This window comes from Oryza glaberrima, chromosome 8 (assembly GCF_000147395.1).
Source record: "Oryza glaberrima chromosome 8, OglaRS2, whole genome shotgun sequence".
In the NCBI taxonomy this organism is placed as follows: domain Eukaryota; kingdom Viridiplantae; phylum Streptophyta; class Magnoliopsida; order Poales; family Poaceae; genus Oryza; species Oryza glaberrima.
In genome coordinates this window covers 6699162-6719131 of record NC_068333.1, presented here as the reverse complement: position 1 = coordinate 6719131, position 19970 = coordinate 6699162, and the positions used below count along the sequence as shown (strand labels likewise).

The 19970-nt window shown below is 41.0% G+C and overlaps 1 protein-coding gene, 1 long non-coding RNA gene and 1 pseudogene across 3 annotated transcripts; 2 read left to right on the top strand and 1 right to left on the bottom strand.

The window, feature by feature from the left end:
* The first annotated feature begins 1549 nt into the window (after positions 1-1549).
* On the top strand, positions 1550-5972 carry LOC127782337 (probable mannose-1-phosphate guanylyltransferase 3). Of its 2 annotated transcripts, XM_052309499.1 has the most exons (6): positions 1550-1931; positions 3064-3227; positions 3988-4176; positions 4657-4719; positions 4811-5050; positions 5126-5972. In XM_052309499.1, the coding sequence occupies exons 3-6, from the start codon at positions 4066-4068 to the stop codon at positions 5795-5797; spliced, it is 1086 nt and encodes a 361-aa protein (XP_052165459.1). In that variant the 5' UTR covers positions 1550-1931; positions 3064-3227; positions 3988-4065; the 3' UTR covers positions 5798-5972. The 2 variants fall into 2 exon arrangements, with proteins under 2 accessions (XP_052165459.1, XP_052165460.1); XM_052309500.1 differs by lacking the exons at positions 1550-1931; positions 3064-3227 and adding an exon at positions 3242-3866.
* Positions 5973-7686: 1714 nt separating this feature from the next.
* LOC127781404 (uncharacterized) lies at positions 7687-9726 on the bottom strand. Its single transcript, XR_008018987.1, has 2 exons — positions 9364-9726; positions 7687-9172 (listed from the first exon to the last, which is right to left on the bottom strand). It is a non-coding gene; the product is annotated as an uncharacterized LOC127781404 (long non-coding RNA).
* A 3794-nt stretch (positions 9727-13520) lies between these two features.
* Positions 13521-14677, top strand: LOC127782103 (probable mannose-1-phosphate guanylyltransferase 2; annotated as a pseudogene).
* The last annotated feature ends 5293 nt before the right edge of the window (positions 14678-19970 follow it).

Below are 19970 nucleotides of genomic sequence, written 5' to 3'. Positions count from 1 at the left end.
GATCCACGGCCGCCTTGGCCAGATCGGGTCGGTGCAGCAGAGCATGGCAGCGGGTTGGCGGCACGGTGGACTCGTGAGCCTGCCTAAGTTGTGGGTGGTGGGCTAGGCTTGGTGGCTAGAGGGATGATGTGGCGGTCCGGCGTCATACGTTGTGCGGGTGGGTTGTGTGGTTTTGGATGACGCTGGCGAAAGCCTTGGCTGGCCTTTGGTTGGCTTGACGACGGTGGCGCCATTAGGCGTCGTTCCCCTCCTTGGAGGCGTTGCTATGGCGTCTCCCTCACTACCAAGAACCTTTTCCATGCAAGGATGGTCGTTCGTGGACCCCCTACGTCGAAGCTCTATAAGCCTAGCAATTCGGCGAGGCCTTCGTCTCTTGGGTGCCGCTCTTGGATGTGGCAAGCGTCCAACTTTCTCCGTTTTCTTCTAGGTGAAGTCGGAGCTACTTTATTGGGGTGCGATGAAGCTTGACAACGATAACACGTTGAAGTTTTCGAGGGAGGTTGGTGTTAGCTGTGTACAAGTAGTAGTGCTCAAGTGGCTTGGGTTGATGTTCAAAGTGGACAGTCGGTGTCTTGCTCGTTTTCTGCGATGCCTTTGGTAATGATGATGTGATAGCTGTGGAGTCGAAGCTGCTGTGTCGCTAGGTGACAAACTCGGCAACGATAACACTTGCCACGCGAAGTCGAAGCCTTTGTGTCGCTTTCAACAAGCTCTTTATCGATGGCTGTTTTGGGCTTCGCCATTCTTTCTTTTTTCGCGGTGTTGGTAGCTTATGTTAGAGTGTTGTGGTTTTCGTTCAGTTTTTCCTAATTAACTGCGCATTGTAAGTTTTGGTCTTGTTTCTTCTTAAAATGAGACACATTCTTCTTTATATAAAACGTCGGCAACGGCCTGACTGTTCGAAAAAAGAAGATAATGCATGCACATGACTTATCTTTTTATCAGTAGGACGGCAGCACGGTGTGTTCCATGCGAAAATTGGAAGTTTAACTAAAATTGAAAGTTTGAAGAAAAAAGTTGAAAGTTTATGTGTGTAGGAAAGTTTTGATGTGATAGAAAAGTTGGAAGTTTGAAGAAAAAGTTGGTAGGGCTTAGCTTGATGCCTTGACTCCAATTCCCGGCTACCATTATGAGCTCAACGGCACTCAACACCGCGTGGATGGTTCGACCCAAGCTCAACATCTCACTAGGGTTTCCCTTACCGCCGGTAACCGGACTTACCGCGGGGATACGGTAATATAAATACCGCGGTAACCTCCTTAAATTTAAATAAATTTAAAAAATAATTTAAATCTTTGATAAATTTTGCACGGTTTTGTACGGTTTTTCACAGTTACCACGGTTACCGCGCGGTAACCGTGCTTACCGTCGGGGTACGATAACCCTGGCTCTGGTGGTTTGGGAAACCCTGCATCTCACCGGGAGCAAAAGAACTGGGAACCACATGGTAGGAGAGAAGGAGGGGGGACATGTGTCGCTTTAGAGGAAATAAGTGTTTGGGATGAGACTAGACTAGAGGAGAGCGGCGTCTCAATGCTTAGGCCCCATCGACCTTATTATCTCTTTCCTTCCCCACCTTCTCTCCTTCTCTCTCCCCTGCGCGTTAATTCCTCTCCCTCAGTCCCTCTCTCCGGCCCCCTCCTCCCCCACCGGCGACGCCGCTTCCCCTACCCTTCAGCCAGCGCGCCCTCCCTCTCCCCCCACCGACGACGTCGCTTCCCCTACCACTCACCCAGGGCGCCCTTCCCTTCCCTTCCCTTGGCAGCCGGCGTCTCAGCCGCGGTGCCCTCCCCCTGGCTCCTCGGCGGCGTCCTCACCCTCTTCTCCGCCACAACACAACGGACGGTGTCGACAGCCTCGGCGGCGGCACCCTCCTCGTAGAAGCGGCGTCCTCGCCTCCCATGACCAGTGGCGTCACTGATTTAGTTTTTGTGAGTTAATTTTCCCTGGATGATTTTGGATTTGTGATTTCGTGATTCATTTTCTATCGTTTATGTATTGTGTCTTGGCTCAGATGGATCGAATTGGGGGATTAGATTTCTTGGGATCAAATTCATGATATCTAGGTTAAGTTTGGTATTTTCGTGCTGTTTTTGGTTGATTGATTAATTTGGGTATCTAGCACGGGGATTTTTTTTTTCCTTGAAGACCGACTTGGACTCAAAACATACAGATGACAGACGAAGCGGACTGAATTTTTTAATTAGGGGTAGGTATATGATAGATTTATATTTTTATTATATTATTAATTATAATATAGGTAGGTAGATATCTATCTATCTATATCTAATCTATATCTATATCTATATCTACTAGCAAAATGCCCATGCGTTGCAATGGGTGAAGACAGAAATAGTAATTAGTGTGTGGGAGCATAAAACCACAATGTAAATTGAGGTCTTTATAGTCGAATCGAATCTTTCTAGTGCAAATAAGACGCTAACATGATATAATTATTTGCTGCTCTAAATGCACTGACATGGATACTAAAGTTTGAAACCACAAAAAATATTTACTTTTTTGTCATGTATTATTATGAGTCAATTGCAGTACTTTGTTATTTTTTTGGTACTCAATATTGATAAGCATTTTTTTCATATTGTAAAGAGTAGCCATAATACAAGAAATAATTTTTTGCTGGCTATCAGATCAACCTCATTGCACTCCAATTGCATAACCGCTCACTTAAATAATTAGAAGGAAAGAAAAAAAATGTGGTATATCGCAGAATAACTTTCACTCTAAATAATAGAAGAAATTATATAATGAATGGAAAAAAAAGTGATGTGATTAGGTGTCCTATGGCGAATGAGCAATTGATGAGGGGAAAAAAATCCAAATGTAAACACGATTCATTTTGTTGGTGATTACTTCTTTTTTTAAAAAAAGAAAGACACATGTGATTATTTTTATTTTAAAAAATAATTTATTTTGTCGGTAAATAATTCATTTTATTGGTGACTATATTGGTGACTACATGTTTTAAGTAATAAAATCGCTTCTTTTATTATCCGATTCCTGCTTGGCGTGAGTCCAAACTTTATTCGTGTTCGGTTGCTACAGTGTTGTGCAGTACTGTGCTGGGCTGGTGGGCTGCTTCTCCTCCGCTCTGTGGGCTCGCTGGTGGGCTGCGGCTGCTATCTGGGCCGGCCTGCTGCTGCTTTGGGTGGGCTGCCTCGTCACTAATCCAATCCGGGCTGCTTTGGATGGGCTGCTCCACAAACAAGGTTTTCTCTTTTTATTTTTCTTTTCTCCTTTATTTGCAGGCGTAAGAGATCGTGGCCACGCTTTCGGATCGTGGATTAGCGACGAATTATCGTGTGGGCCCACTCTTAATGACAGACGAAAAGATTAACCAGAAGCCTTACTTATTTTTTAATTAGGTATATAGATATCTATATCTAATAAAAAAATTCGTAAGGCTTCCGTTAGTCCGCTTCGTCCGTTGTTTCTATATAGATATATAGATATAAAATAACTTATAGATATATATAGTTTATAGATATAGATATCCAATAACTTGATGAGTTTAACGTATCATACCTTACCCATAAACCAAACACGAGATTGTGGAGATGATGGGATTTGCTTTGAGATTTGTGATGGAACACGTGTCACCTGTGGTCGAGAATTTTCTTTCGTGAGAGCGAGACACACACAAGTACACAACCGCATCTCTACTGTGGGCCCCCTTCCCCTCCTCGCGTCGCCTCTCCACTTCGCCTCTATAAAGTCCCATCCAATTCTCGATTCCCAATCTAGCACAGCACAAAGGCTCCTCCTTCGACCGCAGCTGCGCTACCTACCTCCAAGGGGTCTGGTCGTGGAGAAGGAAGAGAGATCTTCCAGGCTGATCCCTCCTATTGGTACGAAAGCAGCTCACTGGAGCTTTGCCACGACCGCAAGCAATCAAATCGAAATCTTTCTTTCTTTGTTATTGATGCTCCAACCTAGTTTCACATTTGATTTTGTCTGTTGCAATGGCAGGTTCCCCTTCCCAAGCCTGCTTGAGGATCCCTCCGCCGGAGTAGGGATTAGGGAGGGAAGAACAGGAGGCGATTCACCATGAAGGCGCTCATTCTGGTTGGAGGCTTCGGCACTCGCCTTCGGCCTTTAACGCTCAGTTTCCCAAAGCCTCTTGTTGATTTCGCGAACAAGCCCATGATTCTGCATCAGGTAATATGTGGTTTCGCTAGTACTCTGATGGAGTAATAAGAGCACTTAATTTGCAATGCCAATCGATGAATTGGGCACAAGTTAATTAGTACAGTATTCTTTACCAACATTCCAACACTGACACTGGCCTCTCCATGAAAGGAGGGAGAGGGTGTTAAACTGGTCAAAGAACATTAATACTATTTGATTTGTTTATTACCCCCACATAAACATGGTGTAACAACTAAACATCCATGATAGGTGGCATTTGCATGTGATTGAATGCACCTTTTTACTATTCAACTGTTTCTTTCCTTATCAATTTGGTTACATGATTTTGGAGAACTCTTTTGGTATCACACCAAATTTTCTGTCCTTGAAAATTCCAATCGGTTATCAAGAGTACTTCATTTATATCCAAAAGGTTGGCTCCAGCAAACATGAGCATGAGGATTGAGGAGAGTAATGAGCTCTGAATTAAAAGTTTTCTGGTTTATGCAGATTGAGGCCTTGAAAGAAGTTGGAGTAACAGAAGTCGTTTTAGCCATCAACTACCGCCCGGAGGTAAAAAGGAGATAATATTTTACTGTTGTCTCATGGTATAAGTATAACTATCTTCGCATTCTAATTGGTTTGTTCTGTATTCGTCTTTTAGGTAATGCTCAATTTCCTGAAGGACTTTGAGGATAAGCTTGGCATCACAATCACGTGTTCCCAAGAGACTGAGCCCTTGGGAACTGCTGGCCCTCTTGCTCTAGCAAGGGACAAGCTTGTGGATGGATCTGGTGAGCCATTCTTTGTCCTCAACAGTGACGTCATAAGTGAATACCCTTTTGCTGAGCTCATAAAATTTCACAAGAACCATGGTGGTGAGGCAACAATTATGGTCACCAAGGTAGATCCTTTCTTTGACCACTTTCTTGGATTATAAACTCGTTGATTGTGTATACTGACTATTATTTCAATATAGGTGGACGAACCATCAAAATATGGTGTTGTGGTTATGGAGGAGGCCACTGGAATGGTGGAAAAATTTGTTGAGAAACCAAAAATATTTGTAGGCAACAAGATCAATGCAGGAATTTACTTGTTGAACCCGTCTGTCCTGGACCGCATCGAGCTAAAGCCAACTTCAATTGAGAAAGAGGTCTTTCCTCGAATCTCAGCTGATGCAAAGCTCTTTGCTATGGTCCTTCCAGGTTTTTGGATGGATGTTGGCCAACCAAGGGATTACATTACAGGCTTGCGCCTTTATCTGGATTCACTTAGGAAGAGATCAGCCAACAGGTTAGCCACTGGAGCACACATTGTTGGGAATGTGCTAGTTCACGAGAGTGCGAAGATTGGCGAAGGCTGTCTGATTGGTCCTGATGTTGCTATCGGTCCTGGATGCGTCGTGGAGGATGGTGTGAGGCTTTCCCGTTGCACGGTGATGCGTGGTGTGCGTATTAAGAAGCATGCTTGCATATCAAACAGCATTATTGGATGGCACTCAACTGTTGGACAATGGGCACGGATAGAAAATATGACTATCCTGGGAGAGGACGTACATGTAGGTGATGAGGTCTATACCAACGGCGGTGTTATTCTCCCGCACAAAGAGATCAAATCAAGCATCCTGAAACCTGAGATTGTCATGTGAAATAATCCTTTTTATGTTATGGTATACTCAAGTTCGTTTAATGCAGTATAGATACTTTATAATTGTGATCCTTCCAAGATGTTGACATAGCATGTATGTTACTCACATTCTGATAACCTGCGCCAAGAGGACCAGAAGAAACTCTTTTTCCTATAAAAGAAGTGGATTACTGTCACATTTTGAAACAAATATATACTGCTATATGGATAGATCCATAATGTATTGCACAATTTGTAGCAAATGATGCAAAGTTGATAATAATAGGATTAGGCAGATCCGTATAAAATATGGGCCAATTATTTGTACAAGCTCATTGCAAAAACTAGAAAAAAAAGTAGAACTACTTGCATGAAAGTATGAAACTGCAATTTGCTCATGCTGCTGTACTGCGAAGATGCTGCTGTAATGAGCTTCGCAGTTGTGGTTGTGATTTGTGGTGGTGATTGCATTGTTATTTTCTGTATACCAATGAGTGATGGTTTATGAATCTGACTTCAGCATCTCAATCAATAAAACTGAAGCCAACGAGATGAGAAACCATCCTAGGCCATGCTGCTTGTTCTTCCATCGGCTTCAATCCTGCAAGGCATTGTGAGGACGAATTTTTTCTATATTATTTCCCACTCAACAAGATAGCTTCCAGAAATGGTTAGAGATATACATATGGTCAGGAGAAACGCAGGAAGCGAATATGCATTAGACCTTTTCTTGGTTGGGATAAAACACAAGTACCTATCATGTTGTCCTCTCAAAAAGAAAGAAAAAAAACTATCATGTGCTGTAAAAAGGGCTGGGATGACTCAACATCATGTGGACTGGAGGCTTAGTAATTGAAACCACGTCACTCTCGGATACGGTTCTTGTCGTTTGGTCATTTAAATAGAACATGTTTCATCTCAGTGCGCCTACTCCGTTAGTCCCAAAATAAATTAATCTTATACAAGATTTGGCACATCATAAAACTACGAATCTGGATATAATGTGTCACATTCCGTACGAGGTTGGTTTATTTTGGGACGGAGGGAGGGAGTATCTCGGATGCCTACCGCCGTATCTCATGACCTTACAAGTTTATCCGTCCTTAATTCAGTTAACCATTGTTGCGGTGGAGAAAATTTCGTTTGTTACGTTAAAATTTCATTTACTCCTTCCGTTCCATTTTAAATGCAGTCATGAGTTTCCATATCCAACATTTGACCATTCATCTATTTGAAAAAATTATAAATTTTTTTTAAAAAATAAGTCAAACATAAAATACTATTCGTGTTTTATCATCTAATAATAATAAAAATACTAATCATAAAAAATTTCAAATAAGACAAACGGTTTTATCATCTAATATTAATAAAAATACTAATAATAATAAAAATTTCAAATAAAACAGACAGTTAAGTGTTGGAAATAGAAATTTACAACTAGGGTTAAAATGGAATCTATTAAAGTAATTAATGTAGGACTACAACAAAACATGCATTTCAAGACATTTTATTTGTGGTTTAGAGACGTTCTACACCGTCCTTAGGCATATGCAGAGTAACTTCTTCAAAGCGTCCCAGAAGCGTCTTCGTTGGGATCGTCTCAAAATTGTAGAGACGTTTTCTAAAGCATCTCTAATACATCTCTAATAGATTTGAGACGCTAAAATAACATCCCTATGGAGGTTGAGACGCTTTTATGGATGGGCTCAAATAACGTCTCATGGACTATTCACGCGTTCTTAAGAGTAACTGAGACGTTTTATTTAATCCAACTAATTCATACGGCACTTGTAGGATACCAAAGCTTTCCTACCAAAGCTTGTTGCAATATTGACAGCATTCACATCTGAACATCATATATATTATTGCATCAACATATCAAATGCCAAAAAACCGTAATACATTTCAATCAATGAGAAGGTAATTATATTAAGAGCAATTGTTATTAACATGTCAGGTCAACAATCATACAAAAAAAAAAGGAGATTTGCATCTCTAAAAAGAAATTTAGAATGAATCATATGCTAACACTTGCTTTAGCTCCTCCCTTCTTCACAGCATGATACGTTTCTTCTTTACAATCTGCCTCTGTATAATAATTTTTTACTAACCAAATCAGTTCAGATCATATATATGACCTACAAAAATTATAAGAAAGTTAGCTTACTAGGCCATGCAGAAATAATAAGACAATACATACATGTGTTTTCTTCATAGAAGACACGCCATGAGATATGACAGGAACCTGTTCTTGGGATTGTTTATTAGCTTCACCAAAGATCTATGAAATACAGCCTAGCTACATAAAGTTCTTCAAGATCAAGTACTTCAATTTGTATATTTCTGAACAAAGAGATTATAGCCATACTATTATCCTACAGATCTACAACAATTTACATTAAAAAAACAAAGGATGACCATACCTTGAAACTTCAGAAGTTACTCTTGTTCTTGCATCTAAATAATTTGTTATTCAGGTTTAAACACAACTAATATATCAAAATAAGCTAGAGGGCAACCAATAGTTAGATAACTTGAATATAGCCTACAAGCCTTTACATGAGTATTCACTGCTCTTAATTAATACATGAGTGTAATGGAAAATGTAATTAACTTAAACGAATCATCTCCTGTATGTACGGCCAGATAAAAATGAACCACTACTAAATTCATGATTCAATAAGCTTTTCCTCAAAACAAAAACTTAAACCTAAGTTCCATCAGTGTAGAATAAGGCATGATTTGTATTCTGGTAGCAATATTTTTTAAAACAAATCTGCATAAAGTTAACTTCAATAATACTCATCTCTAGATGTGTACCTTTTCTAAGCTAAAATTTCACATGTAGACATCAAATGAAACAAAAACAGCAGTAGTAATTCAGAACTTAAGATGAGACAGGGAAAAGGCCAATGAAGAGAACCTGAATATTGTCGCAATTCCTTGCCCAATGGTAATGTAATCTTGAGATAAAAAATATAAGTTTAATTACTCTGCTAATTCCAATTCTCTTGCCGGTTCTGTAGACTGGATGATATAACTATATATATATGCTTAAACATCACAGATTGCATGCATGCATTGGGCTTGGGCCACTGTGTCTGCACATGAGTAGATACTATCATAGTACTCCCATTAGTCAGTATCTTTGGCTAATTGCAATATAAATTCAATGAATTATATATCAGATAAGAAATTTCAACAAGAAAAATACTGTTAAATATGCATAGGACTACCCTTAATGAATACTCTTCTAGAGCAAGTGTAGTATCATATTTGTATGGATAGAACTGCAGAGGTCCACAAAGCATCAACTCGATTATCAAATCTGTACAATGCCTGTTAGCCTGTATTGGTATTGGCATTTCATCAAACAACTTTCTGCCATGCAAATCCCCTGAAGCAAAAGGGTCCAAACAATTGATTACTCATTTTTGTAGTTCTGCAGGATTATAACAAATAACTCAATGGGGGTAGAACTGAACACAAACTCTTGACAAATTGAATAACACAAGTGGATAAATAATTAGTTTTTCTTAGCACACATTGGTTTTCCCTAGCTAGCTATCAGGGGACGAGAGAACATACCTGCCACCGACGGAGCCGCCTTACTGAGCCGTGAAACCAGCGCAGCGCGGCGACAGACAGCTAGCGAAGACGACCGAAGAGAGATGTGGCGGCGACGGGGAACCGGCGGCTGTCAATGGGCGAGGACGGGCTGCCGGCGGCCTGGTGGACTAGCCAGCGGCGACCCAATTGAGGGCTGGCGAGCGGCGGCGCTCCGGCCGAGGATGAGATGGCAGCAGTGGCCTGAGGAGGACGAGGCGGAGGTGGCCTAGTTGGGGAGAAGACGAGCTGGCGGTGGGCAAGGGGCGGTGGCACCATGCGCCGACCACAGATCTGGACGGGATGACGAGGTCGGGAGTCTGTTGCGCCGCACAGAGAGGACGTGGGCGTGGTGGTTTTCAGGATTTCTTTTTCTTTTCTTTTTGGTTTGACCATCTTTTCAGGATTTTTTTTCTTTTGCCAAAAAATAAAAATAGATGTGAATGTAGGACGATATAGCACCGAACGTCTTTACTTTCAGGGTGGCTTCGAAAATTGAGACGACTACAGTCTCGTCTTAAGAGAAACGTCTTAATACGCTCATTTTGTTGTAGATAAAATTTTATTAAATACTTTGAGTGTCCAAGTGTTTTCTAGATTTTTCCCGGAATTATTTGAGCACTGAAAGTATTTTTAATAAATGAAATATCATTTCAGTAATTATTTAAGTTAAAAAGTAATAAAAATCCTCCTCAGCTTGAGCTTGGCCCTTTTCAGGCCATTCTTTTTTTTTAAGAGAACACAGCAAGGGAGGCCCCCGCTGTTAGAAAAACTTTATTAAGAAAACAAGAACAAAGTTACAACCCATTAATCCGACTTATGATTACATCGTGATATCTCGCAGAAATTCTAAACAACAGAAGGAAGAGGTCACCCTTTAAGAGTTGCCTCCAAGTGATGAAAGAAGGGATCTTTTGCTCAAAAATGAACCCATTTCTTTGCTTCCATATATGCCAAGCAGCATAAAGGAATTTCTCCATTAAACAGCTCCCCTGATAATCCAATTTAGCCCTTATAAACATTGCTTCCAAAGATAGAGTAGTATCCCATGTAATGCCTAGAAGACTCCAATAATTTTGGGCAAACGGGCATAAAAAGAACAGATGTATGAGGTCTTCAACAGCTGCCGATTGACAAAGAACACAAGAAATATCACAATCCGGAGGAGCACAATTCTTATGATCTAGCATGAACTTGGTGTTTAATCTATTCATCATGAGTAGCCACCCAAAAACCTTTATTTTTGAAACTGCTTTGCACTTCCATAACCATAGAAAATGAACTGGCAGCTTAATAACTCTGAAATTCAATGCATAGAATTTTTGTGAAGAATATTTCATATTTCCCCAAATGTAAGACCAAACATCATTTTCATTAACCAGCTCAATATCTAGAAGGGAAGAAGTGAGCTCTTAAAACTCTTGAAAAGCTTGAGCAGATAAAGATAGTGTAAAATTTTCTTCAGCCTCAATGGACAGAAAATCAGAGACAGATGCATTCTGGTTTTGAGCAAAAGAACAAAGCCTTGGCATAGTGTGAAGAAGAGGGGGTTGATCATCCCATACATCATACCAAAAGGAGCAGGCATTTCCACTTTTCAGATTACACTTTGCAATACCTCTAAAGACATCCATCAGTTTGCAAATATCTCTCCAGCAGAATGAGCCCTTCAAGTTTGTCAGATGAGGGACAGAGTTACCATAATAGGCAGACCAAACAAGATTGACCCAGGGCAAATCCTTCTTATTGTAAAACTTGTCCAAAAATTTGATGAGCAGAGCATGATTTTGGATAGTAAGGTTTAGCACTCCCAAACCACCTTTTCTCTTAGGCTTACAAACTTTATCCCAGGCTGCCAAAGATCTTTTATTGGAGTTGACCTCAGAGCCTCTCCAAAGACAATGTCTTCTTGCTCTGTCAATGTTATCAATCACTGTCTTTGGCAACATTAAAGTACACATATAATAAGTAGGTAGTGAAGAGAAAACTGAATTAACCAGTGTAAGTCTATCTCCATAGGACAGGAATGAAGCATTTGATGTAAGACTTCTTTCAATTCTGTCAACTAAAGGTGCAAAATCTATTACCTTTGGCTTAGTGGTACCAAGTGGTAAACCCAAATATGTAAATGGCAAAGATCCCAATTGATAGCCAAAAACTGCAGCTAAGTTCTGAGCTTTTCCTTCATCAACATTTCTTGGGATAAGACAAGATTTATTAAAATTTACCTTCAAAACCAGTTCCCAGCTGGAAGGTTTGCAATAAAACCTTTAGAGTAAAGAGCTCTTTACCACTAGCTTTCAAATAAAGCAGGGTGTCATCAGCATATTGGACAATAGGGAAATTTGGGTCAAAGTCTGATGGAAAAGGCTTTGATAGAAGACCCATTGCATAAGCTCTGTTAACAATGACCTGGAGGAGTTCAGCTCCTAAAACAAAGAGTAAAGGTGATAGAGGATCACCTTGCCTTACTCCCCTCTTGCAGTGGAAATTTTTTCCAGGTATCCCATTGACCAGAACTGAAGAAGAAGCAGAAGAAAAGATCTTCCTTATCCATCCAAGCCATGTAGCACTAAAACCCATGGCTTCCATTACAAGCAAAATAGCTTCATGTTCAATAGTGTCAAAAGCCTTCTCAAAGTCCAATTTTAGAAGGACTATTTCCCTTCTGGAGTGATGGCACTGATGAAGGAATTCAAAGTTCCATGCTAGACAGTCCTGTATAGTTCTCCCTTTTATGAATCCATATTGATTCTGACTGATTATCTCCAATATCACCTTTTGCAGTCTATCAGCCAGGACTTTTGTTAAAATCTTAAGAGAGATTCCCATGAGTGATATTGGCCTATAGTCATTTATACCTTCGGGCACAGATTTCTTTGGAACCAAGATGATAAAAGAATGGTTTAAAGGATCCAGGTCCAGTGTACCAGAGTAGAACTTAGCTGCAAGTCTATAATAATCCTGACAAATGATTTGTCAACATTTCTTCACAAACATCCCATTAAACCCATCAGTCCCAGGTGCTCTATCTATAGGCAGATTCTGTATAATTTTGTCTAACTCAGAAATACCAAAGGGTTGATCCAAAAAAGCAAGAGATTGATTTGCATGGAAAAGTTCTTGCAGCTGAAAAGGCATAAACTCAAACTGAGAACAACCCATTCTTGAAGAGAAAGCACTCCACGCTATGTGAGCCTTTTCCTCATGTCTTGTACAGACTAAACCAGAAGAATCTACTAAAGAGGGTATTGCATTTCTTCTATAAGACTCAGTAGCCATAGCAGGGAAAAATTTTGTATTCTCACCCCCAAACTTGGCCCATCTGATAGTACACCTTTTTTGCCAATAAATTTGTTTATACTTTAGGTATAACAGTAGCTTGTTCTGATAAGAATTCTAAAGTTCCATTCAAGAACAGTGAGATCTCTCAAGTTTTTAATGGAGTCCAAAAAAGCTATGACAGCATTACAATTTTTAATCAACAATTGAAGTTTAGAGAGAGATTTACTCCACTTCTTCAAACCCTTCCTCAAAGCCTTCAATTTAACAGAAATATTCTTGGCTGCATTACCTTCATACCCATGATTTTGCCAAATGGATTGAACTAAATCAAAAAAACCATCATGCTCTACACAAAAATTTTCAAATCTGAAGATGTCAGCCTTGGGGATGTCAGTTCCAATTTGCACAACACAAGGTGTGTGATCTGAAGTAGACCGAGCAAGTGGCTTTACTAAGGTATGGGGAAAGGTTAAGGTCCAAGCAGTAGAAGTAAAAAACCAATCCAATTGCTCTAGTAGAGGACTATGCTGCATGTTACTCCAAGTGAAAGCCCTTCCCTTGAGGGGCAGCTATGAATGACTACATACCTGCCAGTCGTTGAAATCCAGGCCATTCCTTTCCTTCCTCTCTTTTCCGCTGGCCCAACCTGAGCCTGCAGCCCTCTCCATATCTTTGCTAGAGTTTATTGGACATCTCTCCATCATTCGGGTCGAGGAAACGATGCCCAGCCGAAAGTCTACTTGACGTCCCTCGCGCAACAGTGTGTCTTCCACGTCCAGCCGCCTCCTCCCGAGCCCGAGTGCCGCCATTCCCATTCCCAAATCCAAGCACGAGCGACAGACTACTCGTACGGGATGACGTCGAGGCAAGGGTGGGGAGAACGGGGGCAGGACGACACGCACCAAAAGGCGGTGTATATGGCGAAGCCGAGGGCGGAGGCTGTGGCGCAGACGAATGCGGCGGCGAAGACGAGCTGCCCCACCCGCAGCGAGAGGCTGCTCCACATCCCGGGGCTGCCGGCTAGCTCCCTCATCTCGATCGGCCTCCTCCGACCCTGCGTCGTGCGGTGCCCTCTCAGAAAATCTTTGAAATGAACCAGAACACAAGAGTTTCAACAAACTTCAAAAATCCATGAGTTCTGCAACTAAAACCTCCATTCATCAATCATGGATTTAGATCCAAATATCCCACCAAATGAGAGTGATGAAGAGGCTTTACCTGACCTAAATCAACCAGTGGATGAAGAAGAAGATGAAATACATGCCCCTCAAGAGGATGATCAGCTTGGAGGTGATGTCCAGGAAAGTGCCAACTTTGTGCTTCCTTGTGATCTCAACCTGTATACATCTAGCCAACAACAAGATATGTATGCAGGTACTATGTGTAATAGTACTATGTGTTTTCTTGTAGAGATGACTTGCATAAATCACTCCAAAATCTTTACCAGTTTTCTACAAATATGATCAATAACATGTGCATTACTACAACTATTATGTTGTTTGAACACAATCAATCTTTAATAAGTTTTAGGAAACAACAAAGAGTTGATTTTTGCTATGGTCCTTCCAGGTTTTTGGATGGATGTTGGCCAACCAAGGGATTACATTACAGGCTTGCGCCTTTATCTGGATTCACTTAGGAAGAGATCAGCCAACAGGTTAGCCACTAGAGCACACATTGTTGGGAATGTGCTAGTTCACGAAAGTGCGAAGATTGGCGAAGGCTGTCTGATTGGTCCTGATGTTGCTATCGGTCCTGGATGTGTCGTGGAGGATGGTGTGAGGCTTGCCCGTTACACGATGATGTGTGGCGTGCATATTAAGAAGCATGCTTGCATATCAAACAACATTATTGGATGGCACTCGACTGTTGGACAATGGCACGGATAGAAAATATGACTATCCTGGGAGAGGACGTACATGTAGGTGATGAGGTCTATACCAACGGTGGTGTTGTTCTCCCGCACAAAGAGATCAAGTCAAGCATCCTGAAGCCTAAGATTGTCATGTGAACTAACATTTTTTATGTTATGGTATACTCAAGTTATTTTAATGCAGTATCTTTGTAGTTTATACTTGTGATCCTTCCAGGATGTTGACCTAGCATGTATGTTACTCACATTTTGATAACTGCTTCTCAATGAGAATTCAGTGTGCCATATTTCATTGTTCCTTTATTTGGACCATTCAGTAAAATTCTCAACCCTACGCCAAGAGGACCAGAAAACAATTCTTTTTCCTATAAAAAAATAGGATCAGCCTTGTACTTTGTTCTTTTCGAAACAAATATATACTGCTATATGGAACAGATCCATGATGTATTGCACAATCTGTAGCAAATGATGCAAAGTGGATAATAATAGGATCAGGCAGATCCGTATAAAATATGGGCCAATTATTTGTACAAGCTCATCGCGAAAACTTGAAAAAAAAAAGGAGAACTACTGGTACGGAAGTACGAAACTGCAATTTGCTCATGCTGATGTACTGAGCCTCACAGTTGCGGTTGTGGTTTGTGGTGGTGATTTCGATTTTTACCGGCAACAGAAGCTTTGTCATTTTTTGTATACCAATGAGTGATGGTTTATGGATCTGAAGTTCTTCTGCATCTCAATCAATGAATCAAACAAGCTAGTGGAGCAACTGAAGCCAACGAGATGAGAAACTATCCTCGGCCATGCTTCTTGTTCTTCCATCAGCCTCAATCCTGCAAGGCATTGTGAGGATGAGAGTGTTCCATATTATTTTCCACTCCACCTTCCAGAAATGGTTAGAGATATACATATGGTCTGGAGAATCGCAGGAAGCGAATATGCATCGGACCTTTTCTTGGTTAGGACAAGACACAAGTACCTATCATGTTGTCCTCTCAAAAAGAAAGAAAAAAAAACTATCATGTGTTGTAAAAAGGGTTGGGATGACTCAAAAGTCAAAATCATGTGGACTGGAGGTTTAGTGAATTGAAACCACGTCACTCTCGGATACGGTCCTTGTCGTTAGGTCATTTAGATAGAACATGTTTCACCTCAGCACGCCTAATATGTTTCATCTCAGCACGCCTACTCCCTTCGTCCCAAAATAAATCAACATTGTACAAGATTTGACACATCACAATGCATGAGATGGAAAAAAAAGCTCAACATATAAATAATTACCCAATCGCCAACAACAAATAAGCTCACGAGAACAACACTATGGAGATCATTCTTGAATTTCAAGGCATAGCAATCAAGGCAAGCAAGTCCCAAGCTCCAGAGTGCCTGTAGTCCCATCGATGCAATAAAGTAAGTGAGATTGAGAGTTCACGAAAAACTGGTTACTTAATAGGATACTATTCACTTTGCAAGTTCTTTCATAGTGCATATCAAATGGTTTTACTTTGATGGATGCATAGGCGAATGTTCACATATGCAAACGCCTTACAGATTCCTTCCACAAAATGAACACACCAACCTTATCAGCGATACAAACAATACTGAAACTTCCTATGTCACTCATCAAATTGAATAGAGTAATAAATAGGACAAACAAACAAAGAACAGATTATGATGAATGATTGGCATGCCTACCCTACTTAAACAATGAATGTTGGATTTGAGTAAAGTTCTTCAATGTTCCAGCAGCATATAAATTTTAAATTTCATTATATTGACTACCTTTCGTCTCTCATAGTGCTTCAAACATTTAGATAACGGGATAACAACATCCCCGGCTGCTGCATCCGAAGATGAAAAAAGCCATTCTACTGCTTGAAACAGATGCCTCAGTCATCGAATAGTTTTAACTGATTGTCAATTTTGAAGGAGTGTCTATTCAAATCTTACAGCTATCAGTGGTTACAAACTTAGACCAAAAGCCTAACGCCAACTTGTATTCAAAGCAACAGTGACAATATATTTACTTTTATGATCCAAATTGCACAAACTTGAATCACAAAATGAATCGTTCTGTCAATGAAATTGTGAATATTATAATGCACAAAAGGACACCTCATTGCCACAAAACTTTCATCTCCAATTACAGCAGCAGACAGCTCCAGGAAGCAAGCAGTATGATATAGAAACAATGATTATCCAGCAACAAAGCTGCAGATACCCTGCAATCGTATCAGTTAGCAAATTGCAGGGCAGCATGACATGCCGGCAAATTTTAATAAGCCACCATCAATCAGCAAATTGTCAACTCAATCATGATTGTTCAAGCGTGTTACGCGTGTATGATACTATGATGACTATGATCTGCACTAAATCAACCTGCCCAAGCACGCAAAACGCTGTCACCAAAGCATGCCCAATCGATTTGCAAACGCATATGGCGCGCAGCGACGGTTTGCTCGTAGCAATTAATCGAGCGACAGACTACTTATACAGGATGACGTCGAGGCAAGGGTGGGGAGAAGGGGGACGGGATGGCACGCACCAGAAGGCGGTGTATGTGGCGAAGCCGAGGGCGGAGGCCGTGGCTCAGATGGACGCGGTGGCGAAGACGAGCTGCCCCACCCACAGCGAGAGGCAGCTCCACATCCCGGGGCTGCCAGCCAGCTCCCACATCTCGATCGCTCTCCTCTGACCCGTGCGCCATGCGGCGCCCTCTCAGACGCCGCCCCGGTGACCGGCAGCCTTGCAGGCGGCAGGATGCGAAAGTTGGTTGGCGGTTTCCGTGCTGGGAGTTGAATTGGCGTTTTGGTTTTTCAACGTATTGGAGCTACGTTGCTAGGAGGGAAGACTTTTCACGATAGGTGGACGGCGAAAGGTGGCGCGCGCACTCTGACGAGAAAACTTTTGGTGGAATGGGTGCGCGGTGATGATGCCGGGTTGGGGACACACGGCATCGGGTGCGGGGTTAGTAGCAAGGCAGGACGAGGTCGACTGCATGGGAAGACTAGGATCAGAAAAAAATTAACTGAAGTGTTTTTTATGTTTCATGGCGCTGCCATGTTCCAGTGAGTACATCACACCCTATAAATCTTTGAAATGAACCAGAACACAAGAGTTTCAACAAACTTCAGAAATCCATGAGTTCTGCAACAAAAACCTCCATTCATCAATCATGGATTTAGATCTAAATATCCCACCAAATGAGGGAGATGAAGAGGCTTTACCTGACCTAAATCAACCAGTGGATGAAGAAGAAGATAAAATACATGCCCCTCAAGAGGATGATCAGCTTGGAGGTGATGTCCAGGAAAGTGCCAACTTTGTGCTTCCTTGTGATCTCAACCTGTCTACATCTAGCCAACAACAAGATATGTATGCAGGTACTATGTGTAATAGTACTATGTGCTTTCTTTTAGAGATAGCTTGCATAAATCACTCTAAAATCTTTACCAGTTTTCTACAAATATGATCAATAACATGTGCATTACTACAACTGTTATGTTGTTTGAACACAATCAATCTTTAATAAGTTTTAGGAAACAACAAGGAGTTGATTTTTGCTATGGTCCTTCCAGGTTTTACATTACAGGCTTGCGCCTTTATCTGGATTCACTTAGGAAGAGATCAGCCAACAGGTTAGCCACTGGAGCACACATTGTTGGGAATGTGCTAGTTCACGAGAGTGTGAAGATTAATTGGCGAAGGTTGTCTGATTGGTCCTGATGTTGCTATCGGTCCTGGATGCGTCGTGGAGGATGGTGTGAGGCTTTCCCGTTGCACGATGATGTGTGGCGTGCGTATTAAGAAGCATGCTTGCATATCAAACAACATTATTGGATGGCACTCAACTGTTGGACAATGAGCACGGATAGAAAATATGACTATCCTGGGATAGGACGTACACATGTAGGTGATGAGGTCTATACCAACGGTGGTGTTGTTCTCCCGCACAAAGAGATCAAGTCAAGCATCCTGAAGCCTGAGATTGTCATGTGAACTAACCGTTTTTATGTTATGGTATACTCAAGTTCTTTTAATGCAGTATCTTTGTAGTTTATACTTGTGATCCTTCCAAGATGTTGACCTAGCATGTATGTTACTCACATTTTGATAACTGCTTCTCAATGAGAATTCAGTGTGCCATATTTGATTGTACCTTCATTTGGACCATTCAGTAAAATTCTCAACCCTGCGCCAAGAGGACCAAAAAAAATTCTTTTTCCTATAAAAGAAGAGGATCAGCCTTGTACTTTGTTCTTTTCAAAACAAATATATACTGCTATATGGAACAATCCATGATGTATTGCACAATTTGTAGCAAATGATGCAAAGTGGATAATGATAGGATCAAGCAGATCCGTACAAAATATGGGCCAATTATTTGTACAAGCTCATCGCGAAAACTAGAAAAAAAATTGAAAGGAGAACTACTGGTATGGAAGTATGGAACTGCAATTTGCTCATGCTGCTGTACTGAGCCTCGCAGTTGCGGTTGTGGTTTGTGGTGGTGATTTCAATTTGTACCGGCAACAGAAGCTTTGTCATTTTCTGTATACCAATGAGTGATGGTTTATGGATATGAAGTTCTTCTGCATCTCAATCAATAAATCAAACGAGCTAGTGGAGCTACTGAAGCCAACGAGATGAGAAACTATCCTAGGCCATGCTTCTTGTTCTTCCATCAGCCTCAATCCTGCAACGCATTGTGAGGACGAGAGTGTTCCATATTATTTTCCACTCCACCTTCCAGAAATGGTTAGAGATATGCATATGGTCTGGAGAAACGTAGGAAGCGAATATGCATCGGACCTTTTATTGGTTAGGACGAGACACAAGTACCTATCATGTTGTCCTCTCAAAAAGAAAGAAAAAAAACTATCATGTGTTGTAAAAAGGGCTGGGATGAGTCAAAAGTCAAAATCCTGTGAACTGGAGGTTTAGTGAATTGAAACCACGTCACTCTCGGATACGGTCCTTGTCGTTGGGTCATTTAGATAGAACATGTTTCATCTCAGCACGCCTACTCCCTTCGTCCCAAAATAAATCAACATTGTACAAGATTTGACACATCATAAGATTACGAATCTGGATATACTAGGATGTGTCACATCTCGTATGAGGTTGGTTTATTTTAGGACGAAGGGAGGGAGTATCTTAGATGCCTTCCGCAGTATCTTATGACCTTACAAGTTTGTCCATGCTTAATTCAGTTTACGATTGTTGCGGTGGAGAAAATTTTGTTTGTTAGGTGAAAATTTTGTTTACTCCTTCCGTTCCATTTTAAATGCAGTCATGAGTTTCTGTATCCAACATTTGACCGTTTTTCTTATTTGAAAAATTTATGAATTTTTTTAAAAATAAGTCACACATAAAATACTATTCGTGTTTTTATCATGTAATAACAATAAAAATACTAATCATAAAAAAT

What these genes read in the sequence shown, in the direction of transcription:
- LOC127782337 (XM_052309499.1), top strand. Translation starts at nt 4,066, where the DNA reads ATGAAGGCGCTCATTCTGGTTGGAGGCTTCGGCACTCGCCTTCGGCCT. An exon ending in CCATCAACTACCGCCCGGAG is followed by an intron (nt 4,720 to 4,810) that starts GTAAAAAGGAGA and finishes TTCGTCTTTTAG; the next exon opens with GTAATGCTCAATTTCCTGAA. An exon ending in CAACAATTATGGTCACCAAG is followed by an intron (nt 5,051 to 5,125) that starts GTAGATCCTTTC and finishes ATTTCAATATAG; the next exon opens with GTGGACGAACCATCAAAATA.